Source organism: Onychostoma macrolepis, chromosome 18 (genome assembly GCF_012432095.1).
Source record: "Onychostoma macrolepis isolate SWU-2019 chromosome 18, ASM1243209v1, whole genome shotgun sequence".
NCBI classification, from domain to species: domain Eukaryota; kingdom Metazoa; phylum Chordata; class Actinopteri; order Cypriniformes; family Cyprinidae; genus Onychostoma; species Onychostoma macrolepis.
Window position 1 is genome coordinate 28638967 of NC_081172.1, and position 14904 is coordinate 28653870.

A 14904-nucleotide genomic window follows, 5' to 3' on the forward strand; every position below is an offset into this window, starting at 1 on the left:
GGTTAGGGTTAGGGTTAGGGTTATGAATAGGGTTAGGGTTAGGGCTGAGGTGGTCCGTTTCATGTGCACCTAAAATGATTAGATTCAGAAAAAGATCTTATTAACACAGTTTACAAGCAGAAAATTACAAGTCACAAGCACAGTCACAATACAACAAGGATTTCATCATATGAGGCGGTTGACTATTGACTAGACAAATACTACGCCATAAAGTTTGGGGTCGGTAGGATTTTTTATTATTTCTTTATTTTTGAGAGAGAGAGAGAGAGAGAGAGAAAAGTATGCTTTTATTGAGCACAGATGCGTTAAATTGATCAAAAATTACAGTAAAGGCATGTATTAGCTAATTATAAAGATTTTGTTTAAACAGAAAATAAATGCTGTTCTTTTGAAGTTGTCAGTTTTATGTATTTATTTTATTATTTATTATTCATTTATTATTTTTGATGATGATATGATCATGTTTGTTGAACACAAAATCAGCAGGTTAGAATGATCTCTGAAGGATCATGTGACACTGAAGACTGGAGTAATGATGCTGAAAATTCAGCTTTGCCATATTTTAATTAAATTAAATATATATTCTTTTAAATAGAAATATTTCACAATATTACTGTTTTTACAGTTTTTTTTCGACATCAAACTGTTCTATTATTCTATTGTATGTGACCCTGGACCACAAAACCAGTCTTAAGTCGCTGGGGTGTATTTGTAGCAATAGCCAACAATACATTGCATGGGTCAAAATTATCGATTTTTATTTTATGCCAAAAATCATTAGGATATTAAGTAAAGATCATGTTCCATGAAGATATTTTGTAAATTTCTTACCATAAATATATCAAAACTTCATTTTTGATTAGTAATATGCATAGCTAAGAACTTAATTTGGACAACTTTAAATGTGATTTTTTCAATATTTGTTGCACCCTCAGATTCCAGATTTTCAAATAGTTGTATTTTGTCCTAAACCATACATCGATGGGAAGCTTATTTATTCAGCTTTCATATGATGTATAAATTTGAAAAATTGACACTTAAGACTGTTTTTGTGGTCCAGGGTCACATATATTACTAATATTAATGTTAATAAAAACCATCAATGCTATATTTAATGTAACATATTATTATTATTTTATTAATTATGCATATGAGATCTTATTTATACATTTTACATGTAGAAAATCACAAGTCACAGTACAGACACTATACAGCGATTCCAATATATATATATATATATATATTTATCATAATATACATTAAAACTGTGAGTAAAGTGCACCTGCTCAACAGGCTGTCACATAAAATACTAGAAATTAAAAATGTCCTGTAAAAGCCTCCGACTTTTGTCAAAACTACGGCGATGACTTCCTCTTCCTCACCCCACAGAGCATATGGAAGGGGGACGTTCTGGAGTGGCTTTTCTGTGAGGCTCCCGGGGACTCCAGATCACTTTCTGGGTCCGAATGTAATTGTGCTGCTTCCGGAGCAGCAACGTACACAGGGACAGCGGGAAGAGACGGCCGTGACTGATTCGCAGATAATTTTGTCTTTTCCTGCTCAGAAGCCTTCAGACCTCTCAAGTGGATCACAAAATTTGACGTCTGCTGTTCCAAAGACATGAAATCCTCATGGATCTCAGAAAACTGTCACCGGAAAGAAAAGAAATGATTTACTGAGCAAATCAAAGCATATGCTCTTTTGCACTATTTTTGTCTGCATTATAGTATTTATTCAGTCATTTTTTTCTCTAAACTGTCAGAATATACCCTGAAAAGTGCCCTGGGTGAACATCTCAGTTTGATTAAATTGTGTTATATTATATATATATATATATATATATATATATATATATATATATATATATATATATATATATATATATATATTATCGCTAGCTCTAATGCAACTATGAGGTATGAAGATATACTGTACATTTACATTTAGTCATTTAGCAGACCCTGAAAAGTGCGCTGGGTGTATTGTCACAAAATATATATATTTATCGCTTAGCTCTAATCTGCTGAATGTAACTGTAAGATATTAAGATATTAAGTTATTATAAACATTAACATCATGATTTTCTTGAAAGCTGCTTTGAAATAATATGTATTGTGAAAAGCGCTATACAAATAAATTTGACTTGACTTGACTATATAACAGGCTGAGGCTGTTATCATACCAGATCAGTGTTGGACTGTAATAGCTCTTTGCTCCATGTAGAGTCGATGGTGGTACTAAAAGTCTCGTTCAGACCCTGATGACTGCTGCGAAGTGCCTGAGGAAGATCAGCCAGCAAAAACACATTCAGGCTTTATCGCATGAAAGTTGCTGTATTGGCAATGTATACTTGTATACATGTATATAATGTATAAACTGTTTCAGAAATGACTATATAATCTTTAATTTTGTGTGTACTGACCTGTAAAAGGTTTATATTGGTTTCCAGCTGCGTCCGGCACTGTTGGACTTTGCTTTTGAACTGACCGAGCTCACTGAACAGGCTCTAAACACAAACACACATATCAGTAAACCTGCATCACAGAAGGCCACTGTAAGATTTTATATGGCAATAGTGTATCACCTCAGTGTCTGTGAGGACAGCCTGAGGGTCGTGTGCTTCCTGTTTGCTGTCAGGCCTCAGAGTCACTCGGGTGTGTAACTCCTCCAGCAGAGCCCAGCGCTTCTGTAACCCGCTCTGAACCGCGCACACACTCGAGTCACACTCACGCTGAACCCGCAGCAGAGAGCGCAGACCGCTCACCCTGAGACACAGAACATCAGCATTATAAACCGTCAGAAAACACAACAATACAACACAATCATAAAAAGAACACACTAAGACTCAATATCAGACAGCCAACTAGAAAAGAGTTTTAAAAAAGTGCTGCATGAAAACAGTATAAATACTGACCATAGAAAATATACTGTGCCAACGTTTAGAGTCAGTAAGTGTTCTTTATTTCATTTTTATTTTTTTAAAGAAATAAAAACCATTTAGCAAGGATGTATCAAACTGATCAAACTTGACAGTAAAGACATTTATATTGTTCTAAAAAATGTAAAAAAAAATTCAATATATATTTCAAAAATGTATCACTGTTTCGACAAAAATATTAGTTTGTTCATTACAACACTTAAATTTTTGCTAATTTTTACATTTTTACTACTGCCCTGTAAACCTCTACCTATAACTTTTTTGGGTAACACTTTATAAATACTGTTCCGTTGTTAATGAATAACTACACAGGAACAAGTGACTAATGCACTATTAACATTGTAGTAACTACTATTAACTAACAAGAAACTCTGATTAACCATTGATTAAGTAATAGCGCTCAGTTGAAACTGGTAGTTCACTATTAGCTAATCAATAACTACTATTTTTTTCATATATCTTGAGAACTCCTAAGAACTACTGTATACAGGTTCATAATTAATGTGAATTATGCATAATGAATAATTGATTCTAAAATGAAGATCATGGTAACCCACTAGTAATGACTCAAGTATTACCAAATCCTTCTAAATTAACTACTAATTATTTGGATCAGTATTCTAAAGTGAAGATCACGGTAACTAGTAATGATTTAAGTGTTACCAAATCTAGCACAATGAATTACTAACCAGGACCTTACAAAAACCTCAAACGTTTACAATGACTTCAGTCATTACTAGGGAGTTATCATGATCTTCACTTTAGAATACTGATCCAAATAATGACTAATTCCTTTAGAAGGATGTAGTAACACCTGAATAATTACTATTCAATACTTTACAAAAACCTCACAAGCTTACAATGATTTCAGTCATTACCGGGGAGTTATCACGATCTTCACTTTAGAATACTGATCCAAATAATTAGTAATTGTTTCTGAAGAATTTGGTAATACTTGAGTCATTACTAGTGGGTTACCATGACCTTTACTTTAGAATTAATAATGCATTATGTATTATTCATATTAATTATCAACCTGTATACAGTAGTTCTTGGGGAGGTATGAAAAAAAAATAATAGTTACTGATTAGCTAATAGTGAACTATCACATTCGACTAAGCACTATTACTTACAAATTCATTAATCAGAGTTGCTTGTTAGTTACTAGTAGTTACTAGAGTGATAATATTGCGTTACTCATGTGTTCTTGTGTCATTCATTAATGATGGAACAGTATTCTAAAGTGTTACCATTTTTTTCCCTTGAATTTTCTAAATTTTATCTTTATTTTTCGGTAATTCTGTATATTACCTTACGTAACTTGCCTGATGTATACTGTCATTCAAGGTTGGACACTTGACTGAATTTGTGTCTCATTATCCTAAAAACGTTTTAATATCAAGATTTAGGCATGAAATGTGTTTTGTAATAATTATAAACTGTCCGTACACTGTAAAAAACATTTAGCTGAGTCAACTTAAACAACTTTGTTACTCTGGTGCCTTCACATTTTTTGTTATCAAAAATTTTTTCTGTGTGATGCAGTTGTTTCAACAAGCGTTTTTGAGCTGAAACAACAGTTATTCTGGTTCATTCAACTTGCAGCTTGAGGGCCAATAAACTTCAATTTTCTTGTTTTCTGGACAAATGATAAAAAATTTGTTATATCTACAAAAAAAAAAAAAAAGTTAACTTGGCAAAATCTCAAAATTATTTTTTTACAGTGTATGTGCATAATATTTATATATTATATTATAAATATATTTATTTATTTTTTAATGGATGGGTTCACTGTAAAAAAAAAAATAAAAAAAATAAAAAGTTGAACCAACTTAAATTTCTAAGGCAACCAGCTTCAGCAGATTTTTGAGTTTTCTCAACTTGTCGTTTTAAGTTTATACAACAAGAATCTCCCACAAAAATAAGTTGAGCAAACTCAAAAATCTGCTGAAGCTGGTTGCCTTAAAATTTTACTCAACTTTTTTTTTTTTGCAGTGTGGATATTGAATATCCGGAATACACAAGAACTCCTTTACTGCCACCTAAAAGCATCCCAGGATGCACCTCATGATGTTTGTTGAGAGAATTACCAAAACTGACATCTAAAGAGTGCTGACTAAAGAAATCAAAGTATAAGTATGATTTGCGAAACATTTTTGGTCACTATATCTTCTATGTGACCGTTTTAATGCCTTTACAATTAAGAATGAGAAGGTGTATCTGAACTTTTGTCTAGTCATAAGCATTGACAATACGAGTGCACAGTTATTTGTCATGAACATTAAAATGAAACTGGATATTGAGAGGCAGAGAGTGAGAGACGTCTCTTCACATGACAGCTTGTTGTTTGAAATCATACATGACACAAGACTGGGTGTGAGACATTTTAGGTGGAGTTCAAACCTAGAAACAACCACACACATACTGTAGAAGCCTGAACAGTTTGTGACAATGGGTAAATATTTGTCATATCTGTTCATCTAGTTCATCTCACCTGTCCCTCAGGTAAGAGCGTATATGGTTAACTCTGTCATGAAGAGCACACTTCTCCTTTTCCTCAGTTTCTTCCTCATAACTCTTCCTGTGGAGAGTCCGAGATACTGCCTGAATGCAAAAACACAAAAAGTATTGGTATTTACAAACATCACAAATTCCTGTTCAGCAGGATCAACAAGAACATTCTGTTTCCAACAGCAACATAATTTCAAACGAAAATGACAATATACAGTATGTAATGAGCTCAACATGACAGCATAATGACTGCTGACAAATTTCATTAATGACAGTGTTCATTCTGACAGACGGAGTTAATGCACCTCTAGTCTGGCGAGAAGGCCTCGTATGTGTGGCTCGCTGGGGTCCGGCAGGGGCTCGTGGAGGAGGGACACCGCTAAACCATCTGCTAGAGCATTGACCTGGGATTCAAGATGACCTGCATCCTGCTGTGGATTTACACTGAGGGAAATAAGATAAATGAAACTAATGTTTTTAACCAAGTATAGAGTGGTGCAGGTATGACGTCAGAACCAGGAAGACTAATTTGCTGCTAGTTCCTTCGAGATTTTCCTATGGGGTTGTAAGATAAGACAGTTTTTAAGATAATAGTTTGGGGTGTGCATGCAGTTTATGTTGTAGAACAAAAAGTCAAAGTATTGTCAAGTTATGTTTACCACGGGCTTTATTTTACTCATACATTGAAAAACCCCCAAAATCTCAAAGGAATCAGAAGTGAATTAGTCTTCTGGGTTCTGACGACATACCTGCACTGATCTATAACTTGACAAAATTGTCTTTTGTTTTGAATTCCAGTCAGTCCCAGGAAGGAGGAATTTTCTAGGTTCAGTGCAAGTTAAATCCATGGTATGCTAATGACTATGAAAGAAAATACTTTTGGTTCGTCTCTCAATCCTTAAAAATTAATTAATTAATTAAATAAATAAAAATGAGTAAATAAATAAATAATAACAATAACAATAATAATAGTAATTTGTATAGTAATACTACAGCCAGAGAATTATTTAAGAATTATTTATTATTTACTTTTTTTTGTCTTATGTTAACATTTAGTAATGCAGTATTAAAATCAAAAGTTGTATCCATTGATATTTAATGTACCTAAACTAACATCAATTTTCAATGAATAGTTCTATTTTGTTAACTAGAATTAACAGATTAATAAATACTGTAACAAATGTACTGATCATTGTTAGTTTATGTTAGTTAATGTATTACTAATCTTAACTTAAAGGCCCTTATTTTACCACTTAAAGTCATATTGAACCTGGAACAGTCCCCTACTACACTGTAAAAAAAAAAAAAAGTTGAGCCAACTTAAAATTTTAAGGCAACCAGCTTCAGCAGATTTTTGAGTTTTCTCAACTTATCGTTTTTAAGTTTATACAACAAAAATGTGAGAATCTCCCACAAAATGAGTTGCCTTAAAATCTCCCACAAAAATCTGCTGAAGCTGGTTGCCTTAAAATTTTAACTTTTTTTTTTACATTGTATTCTGTTTGATCCACATTCGATTTTTACTTCAACTGTTTGAAACAATGGTTAATTTATTTATTCTTGAAATGTTATGACTTTTTCTCATTTAGGTTCATGGATGTACAGGCAAAGTTTTGACACATAGATGTTTTGGAAAAGCTATACAAATTTTGGTGAGTAAGATGGTGTTAGGGGTGTTAAATGGTGTTAGTTGGCTTCCATGTAATTTGCCAAAAATCAACACTTTGAAAGAATCAGGTAAAAAAAAAAAAAAAAAAAAAATTGAAATACTGACATACTTAATGAAATTTTAGTACTTTTGAAATTTAAGACTCAAAGGGAAAAACTATTTGTTTAAATAGGAGTTCATAATTTATCATATTTATATTTTGTTTTAGTCTCTGACAAGCTGCAATTGAGGTTTTTACGTAAAAACAAGATTATAGTGTTTTTCATAGTGTTGTTATTTGGCAAACTGCATGGAAATCAATAGGGTTCGATTTGACCCCTAAAACAAACAAAGTATTCATATTTTCAACACAACAGGAGTGTTATTAAATGTGCAATGTGGAATATTTACAGGATTTGGTCTGTCTCACCTGGCTTGCTGGTTTTCAACAGTTTGTCTCACTATCACTTCACCATTGCATGGGAGATGCTGAGAAAAATCACACATAACAATACATTAATATTTGCTTAAGTGACATAATGTCATTAGTTGACACTAACAAGCTGGCAGAGGACGGGAAACTAAAAACACTATTGTTCTGAAACATATTTGGAAGCACATTTTAAATTCATCTAGGTTTAAGAAAAATGAATTCAATAGTAGACAAACCTGCTTTACTTTCTGTTCATAACGGAGCAGGAACTGGAAAGCTAAAGCACAGAGACCCATGGCAGCGCACAGCAGCCCAGCGAGGAGCAGTCGACCCTTGGCTTCAGTCAGACTCACAGAGGGGTGCAGAGGAGACTCCTCCAGAAGAACCAAGAACATCAGAGCCAGACACGGACAGTTTCTCCAGCGCAGTCTGACACTGAAAGAAACAGAGATTATACTGTATAATAATATTGACACAGTTGGCTAAACTTGGTTATTATGAACATTAGAGAAAAGATTCAATTGTATCATTTTGCAAACATTATGAGAACATTTTGAATGTTCTATGAACGTTCTGAAACAAGTCTTAAATAGTAAAGTATGTCCAACTAAAACATCTCAGTAAAAAAAATCCATAACATTTTGAGAAGATTATTTACAAACCATATAACTCCGAAACTGTAACTATTAATGTTAATGGAAGAATGACTGTTTATAACTTTGAAAGAACCTTGTCGGAGTGCTAGCCAAAGTTCTGAGAATGTTCCCAGCTGTGTACATATATAATTTCATAATTACAAGACTTTATGATAAATAAAAATGTAACTATGAAATGAAACTTATATGTCATGTATTTAGAAATATTTGTAATTACACATTGCAAAACATTTCATTTACATTCATATCAAACACAAACTTCAGTACTTCGCATATGCTTCAGTATGTTAGTCAACGTATCAAAATACATGTACTTAAAAAGCATGACAAAATATTAAAACAATGTACTTTAATTTGACAGTTTTACAAAAAAGTGTACTGCTCTCTTTAAATACACCTAATTTGTTCTTGAATTCAGTATTATTATATTATCTGTAAATACACTTAAAAAATACCTTTAAGATTTGAAGTACACTACAAGTGCACATTCAACACAATTAAGTACACTATTTTTCACAAGGGTTAACCCACTCTCAGCACTCCAAACACCCACCTCATCTGTCTCCACTCTCGCCCAGCTCTCTCCTTCAGCTCTCGGCTGATCATCTGTTTCTCCTCCACTGCTCCATCCCCTCCTCCTCGGCCCTGAGTCCCGCTCCACTCCCAGCAGCTCCACACATGTCCCGCGCTCAGCTGAGGCATGTATCCACATGGACGTCCTGCGGGAAGTGTTTGGGTTCCTCAGCCCATGCCGTGGAGACTGAATACTGGATTTTCTAGTTGCACCAGTCGGTCCAGCAGGTTTAATTCATCAAACACTAATGTTTATTGTTTTCCTTGTTGGTTTGTAAGAAGAGTATGTGTGGAATGCGGTATGGTGAGGGCAGTCAGGTACTGCCCGACCCACCTGTGCCCAGCTGCACCACTCCCTCCTCAAATACATTCACATTACATACACACACACAACAGCTCATGCAGTGCGTCATTTAAAATATACAGCAACTTAAAATAAAAAAATGCAGTCTGCGCTCGTTGAGGGCTCATGTTCTCACTGTGAGAACATGAGTGCTGCCTGTCTCCGCTTGCGGATCGCCTTCTTTAAGGAAGACAGTTCCTTTCTTTCCAAAGGGCCTTTTTGGCCCTGCCATGGACGGGTTTGTGGAGCAATTCTCTGAGGCTCAGAAGACGTTGCAAGCACTGCGTCACTTCCTCCCCAAGTGCTCCAATTCCAGTGACTTCCAGTCACCAGAAAGCCCCCACCACTCAGCCTGCGAAGCCAGCGCCACCTCAGCCCAAGCCCCAGCCAAAAACTGAGCCTGGGCATCAGCAGCTCCCCCGGATGGCAAATGGACCCTGAGCCCCGAAGCCGTCCTGATCCAGCAGAGAGAAAGAGGAGGGGATCAGTTCTTGGCTTGGCCGGAACTACCTCAAAGACAGCTCGCACTCAACCATCCCTTCGAGCACCTCTGAGAGATGGACTTTTGTTTCCAGCGGGTCACGTCCTGCAGGCGCAGCGTGTACCTGAAAGTTTTACCGCTGTGATAGAAAACCCACATACTCAAAAGAACAAGTTTCCTCTTCCCACACTCAAACTCGCGAATGCAAGTTCCCTGCGTCCTCGTGGTGAGCCTTCATTCACAAGATTAGAACCCCTTGCATCACAGTTCAAGGCTTGGGCAGCCATTCTGGGCATGTCAAGCTGGGTTCTAAACACAATAATACGAGGTTACTCACTTCAGTTCGCTCACAGGCCACCTTGTTTCAGAGGTATCATTCAGACTTCTGTTCAGAACATGAAGCACACGTTCTCCGACATGAAGTTCAAACACTGCTTGCAAAGGGTGCTGTAGAAACAGTGCCTCCAGCAAACAGCGAATCAGGCTTTTTCAACCGCTACTTCCTCATCCCCAAGAAAGATGGCAGGCTCAGACCTATTCTGGATCTCAGACATCTATACAAAATAACAAAATAACTAAAATATAATAAAATACCTAACTACATAATACTACTATTGTTAGAAATTGCAACAAAATTAAAATAGAAATATAAACTTTTGAACTGCGGGTTTGGTCTGGTCAGAGGAGAACTGGCCCCCCGACTGAGCCTGGTTTCTCCCAAGGTTTTTTTCTCCATTCTGTCACAGAGGGAGTTTTGGTTCCTTGCCGCTGTCGCCTCTGGCTTGCTCAGTTGGGGACACTTAATTTCTAGCGATTATCGCCGATTTGATTGCACAGATACTATTTAAACTAAACTGAGCTAGACAATGACATCTCTGAATTCAATAATGAAATGCCTTTAACTGAAAATTGAAAATTGAGTGTTTAATCTTATCATTAAACATTACTGACACTCTATCCTCCAATTTGATACTGTTAACTGCTTTGACACAATCTGTATTGTAAAAGCGCTATATAAATAAAGGTGACTTGACTTGACTTGATCTGAATCGCTCCCTTATACGCCGGCCACTCAAGATGTTAACTTTGAAACAAATTCTCGCGCACATTTGTCCTCAGGATTGGTTTCTGATGGTGGATCTGAAAGATGCTTATTTTCATATCCACATAGCCCCTCATCACAGACCGTTCTTGAGATTCACATTCGATGGAGTGGCCTATCAGTATGCGGTCCTACCACTTGGACTGTCTCTGGCCCCTCACACTTTTACAAAGTGCATAGACACGACTCTTTCCCCTCTGAGGCAGATGGGAATTTGCATATTGAATTACCTTAACAACTGGCTGGTACTGGCCAGATCAGAATGGGATTTAGTCGCTCACGGAGCGCTGTTACTCAGCCACTTAGAGCAACTCGGGTTGCAGATCAACCTTCAGAAGAGTCATTTGTCACCCAGACGGCGAATGGTCTTTCTGGGTACAATCATAGACTCTGCCCAGCTGCAGGCTTGGAATATGCCAAAATGGCCACTGACTATTCAGCGACAGGCAGCTTCCCTCAAACCAGGGACTTCCTGTTCCCTCAAGTTTTTTCAGAGGTTGCTGAGCTGCTATATATATATAATATGTGGTTCAACGGATCATAAGGTTTTTGAGTCACAGATCAGATGATTTTTTGGATAAGCACGAAAAAAAAAATTTAAGCACAGGGAATGAGAATGCCGTGAAGGGTTTTTTATGTGTAGCCTATGTATCTTAAATGCAGAGAGACGTGAAAGAGGAATAAACTCGGTATTTTCACGCTGTCTGAAACATGTCTCTATGGTTGTGCACGCTTTGGCTGTGTGAGAGAACAGCGCATGAGTAAAGAATTGAGTTCTCTTTCGTTTCTTCTTCTTGTGGTTTAAAAACGCTTGTACTTGTAAATTGGCAAATTCATCTGTGAACCACATGCATGCCGAACGGTGGATTCTGGCCCATACGTATCAACTGCGATCAGTTTAACCCCTAATGTATGACAGATCAGAGCAATCTTTCATTTACATATTGAACATGAAATCATCAAATTGCTACTCCATATCAATCGCATACAACGAAAATGCAGAATAATTAGAACAATCATTAATGCACAATAAATAACAGAGTGTCATATCTATACACATTTTTCCCAAAACGTTATTGCGACTCGGTAGCAACTCTTCCATGGCCCGGTAGTGGGTTGCGACCTGGTGGTTGGGGACCTCTGGTCTATATGACGCCTTTCCCCCCCAAATGGTCAGTCTTTCATGACTGGTGTTCCACACAAAGCTTTGATCCGGTCTCTTATGACATGTCCCATGTGCTAACCTTCTTGCAGGAGTTGTTGGACAACAGGCGTACACCTTCCACACTCAAACTTTATGTGGCAGCGAGTCATTCCCTCAAAGCTGGCCAATCGATCAGCAGATTTTGAATCTTCCTCGTCCTCAAACTGTGCCGGTCGGGGACTTGTCTGTAGTCCCTTCGAATCACTCCATTTGGCAGAGCTGTGGCCTTTGTTGCTTAAAACTGCCCAGCTGTTGGCATAAGCATCGGTCAAGCGAGTGGGTGACTTATAAACACTATCGGTCAGTGCTTCCTGTCTTGAGTTTGGGCCCAACGACTGTAAAATTGTCCTCAAGCCTAGACGTGGTTATATCCCTAAGGTGCTCTCGACTCTGTTCAGAGCCCAGGTTAACACCTTTTTGGCACTCCCCGTCACAGGGTCCTAATGCACTTTTCCCTGTAAGCGCTTTGAGAGTGTATTTTGAGTGCTCCAATCTGTTCAGACAGTCGGAGCAACTTTTTGTTTGCTTTGGAAGTCTCCATAAAGGGCTGCCAATTACAAAGCAGAGGCTTTCTCACTGAATAATCTACACCATAGCCTAGGCTTATATCTCAGAAAGCTTACAATGCCCCATAGGTGTGAGGGCCCACTCCACCAGAGGAATGGCCTCCTCCTGGGCATGGTCCAGTGGCATCTCTATTGGTGAGATTTGTGTGGCCACCGGCTGGTCATCGCCATCCAGGTTCTATAATCTAGACGTCCCGACCCTGCAGGCACGGGTTCTGTCTGCTTGATCTGCCTATTTCTCCTAAGGGTGGAAATGGTTATGTGGATAGCCCTCAGCTGTGCTTGGGGCTTAGTTAGCTGATATTCTTTAGGGGTCCTTACTTAAGTGCTCCGAGACTGGACTCGCAGAGCGGGTCATTCTGTATCTACTCATAGCACGGTGTGATTAGATGCTTTCCCCATACACAACGTGAGAGAACGTTTGAAAGGGAACGCTCCAGTTACTGACGAAACCTTGGTTCGTTGAAATAAGGGAACAAGTATTGTGTCACTGGCCATGCTATAAGCTGCACGCGAATTGATGACTGTCACTTCAGAATGATTCTGATGAAAAGGCACTGTGAGCCCACTTATATAGAGGTCGGCTCCGCCCCTTCTGGCGGGCTAAAGTGCCATAGGTTTGTGCAGCTACACAAACGTGAACAAATCAGGCTTTAGTAAAACAGGAGTTTTCTGTTACTGGGTTTAAATAGGTGCGATATTGAGTCAAAAGATTACATTATACTTGAAATTATACTGTGGATAGATCTTAGTTTTTTATTTATTCCAGAATATTTCTTTTTTTAAAAAAGCCAGTCAAACTAAATAAAGCCAAGATGAGGGATTTGAGGACTGACAGACAATAAAGACATGAAGTGTACAAAAGGACATTTATTTCCCATCACTAGGAACAACAGGAGACACCAACCCAGAGACACTGAGGCGCATTACTGTACATAAACCGTCAATAATTACAATACTTATCATAGTACAGATACAGATTTTTTTTTTACATTGTACAAGTTTGTCTCGGTATAAATAGTGTATGCTGGATATATTTCCCTTTCTCAGGATATAAAGTTGCAGCAGTGCTCCACTGATGGATGTGCAAAACCCAAATAAATACTAGCATGTCCATAAACACAAGTTACATGAAATACACAAGTTCTTCCAATCATTTTAACAGATAATACATAGAATAATATGAGGACTCAGATAACTTGAGACATATTGAGAAGGATTTTTGTGGGGTATGAAGGGTTCAACCTTCATCTGAACCTCGTTCTGGCTGGTGACTCCTTCAGTGGACCATATTTTAATATTTTATAGTAAATATATTAAGTAAAAGCATTAATTTGGGGTTTGCTTTAATTTGCAAGGGAGCTGATGTGGGCATGGACGATCTGATCTGGGAAGTTTTGCTTTAACTATTAAAATAACACAATTTTGAGATTGATGCTAGATTCTCTGAATGAAATGTCAAGGTCATATTCCACTCCAAACCATAGGAAACTACATTACATTTCATATTAGAAACTGCAGTCAGTGTTTTTTTTAGGAATATTAATATTTTTGCATCATGACAATGTTCATGACAACAAAGTTCATTTTAACTGTAACGCTTAATAGTCACAAAGCTTCACATTCTCTGTGCAAATTCTAATTCTCTCTTTGGATTTTGGCGTAAAATGTGATCTTTTATAAGGTTTTTGAGTCACAGATCAGATGATTTTTTGGATAAGCACGAAAAAAAAAATTTAAGCACAGGGAATGAGAATGCCGTGAAGGGTTTTTTATGTGTAGCCTATGTATCTTAAATGCAGAGAGACGTGAAAGAGGAATAAACTCGGTATTTTCACGCTGTCTGAAACATGTCTCTATGGTTGTGCACGCTTTGGCTGTGTGAGAGAACAGCGCATGAGTAAAGAATTGAGTTCTCTTTCGTTTCTTCTTCTTGTGGTTTAAAAACGCTTGTACTTGTAAATTGGCAAATTCATCTGTGAACCACATGCATGCCGAACGGTGGGTTCTGGCCCATACGTATCAACTGCGATCAGTTTAACCCCTAATGTATGACAGATCAGAGCAATCTTTCATTTACATATTGAACATGAAATCATCAAATTGCTACTCCATATCAATCGCATACAACGAAAATGCAGAATAATTAGAACAATCATTAATGCACAATAAATAACAGAGTGTCATATCTATACACATTTTTCCCAAAACGTTATTGCGACTGGTAGCAACTCTTCCATGGCCCGGTAGTGGGTTGCGACCTGGTGGTTGGGGACCTCTGGTCTATATGACGCCTTTCCCCCCCAAATGGTCAGTCTTTCATGACTGGTGTTCCACACAAAGCTTTGATCCGGTCTCTTATGACATGTCCCATGTGCTAACCTTCTTGCAGGAGTTGTTGGACAACAGGCGTACACCTTCCACACTCAAACTTTATGTGGCAGCGAGT

At 37.4% G+C, this 14904-nt stretch overlaps 1 protein-coding gene across 1 annotated transcript; it reads right to left on the reverse strand.

Moving 5' to 3' along the window:
- Positions 1 to 242: 242 nt before the first annotated feature.
- si:ch211-151h10.2 (uncharacterized protein LOC567699 homolog) lies at positions 243 to 8896 on the reverse strand. Its single transcript, XM_058751787.1, has 9 exons — positions 8740 to 8896; positions 7767 to 7965; positions 7528 to 7586; positions 5755 to 5893; positions 5433 to 5542; positions 2585 to 2765; positions 2423 to 2506; positions 2183 to 2278; positions 243 to 1646 (listed from the first exon to the last, which is right to left on the reverse strand). Exons 1-9 carry the CDS (start codon positions 8886 to 8888, stop codon positions 1356 to 1358), a joined length of 1308 nt encoding a protein of 435 aa, XP_058607770.1. The 5' UTR covers positions 8889 to 8896; the 3' UTR covers positions 243 to 1355.
- Between the last annotated feature and the right edge of the window lie 6008 nt (positions 8897 to 14904).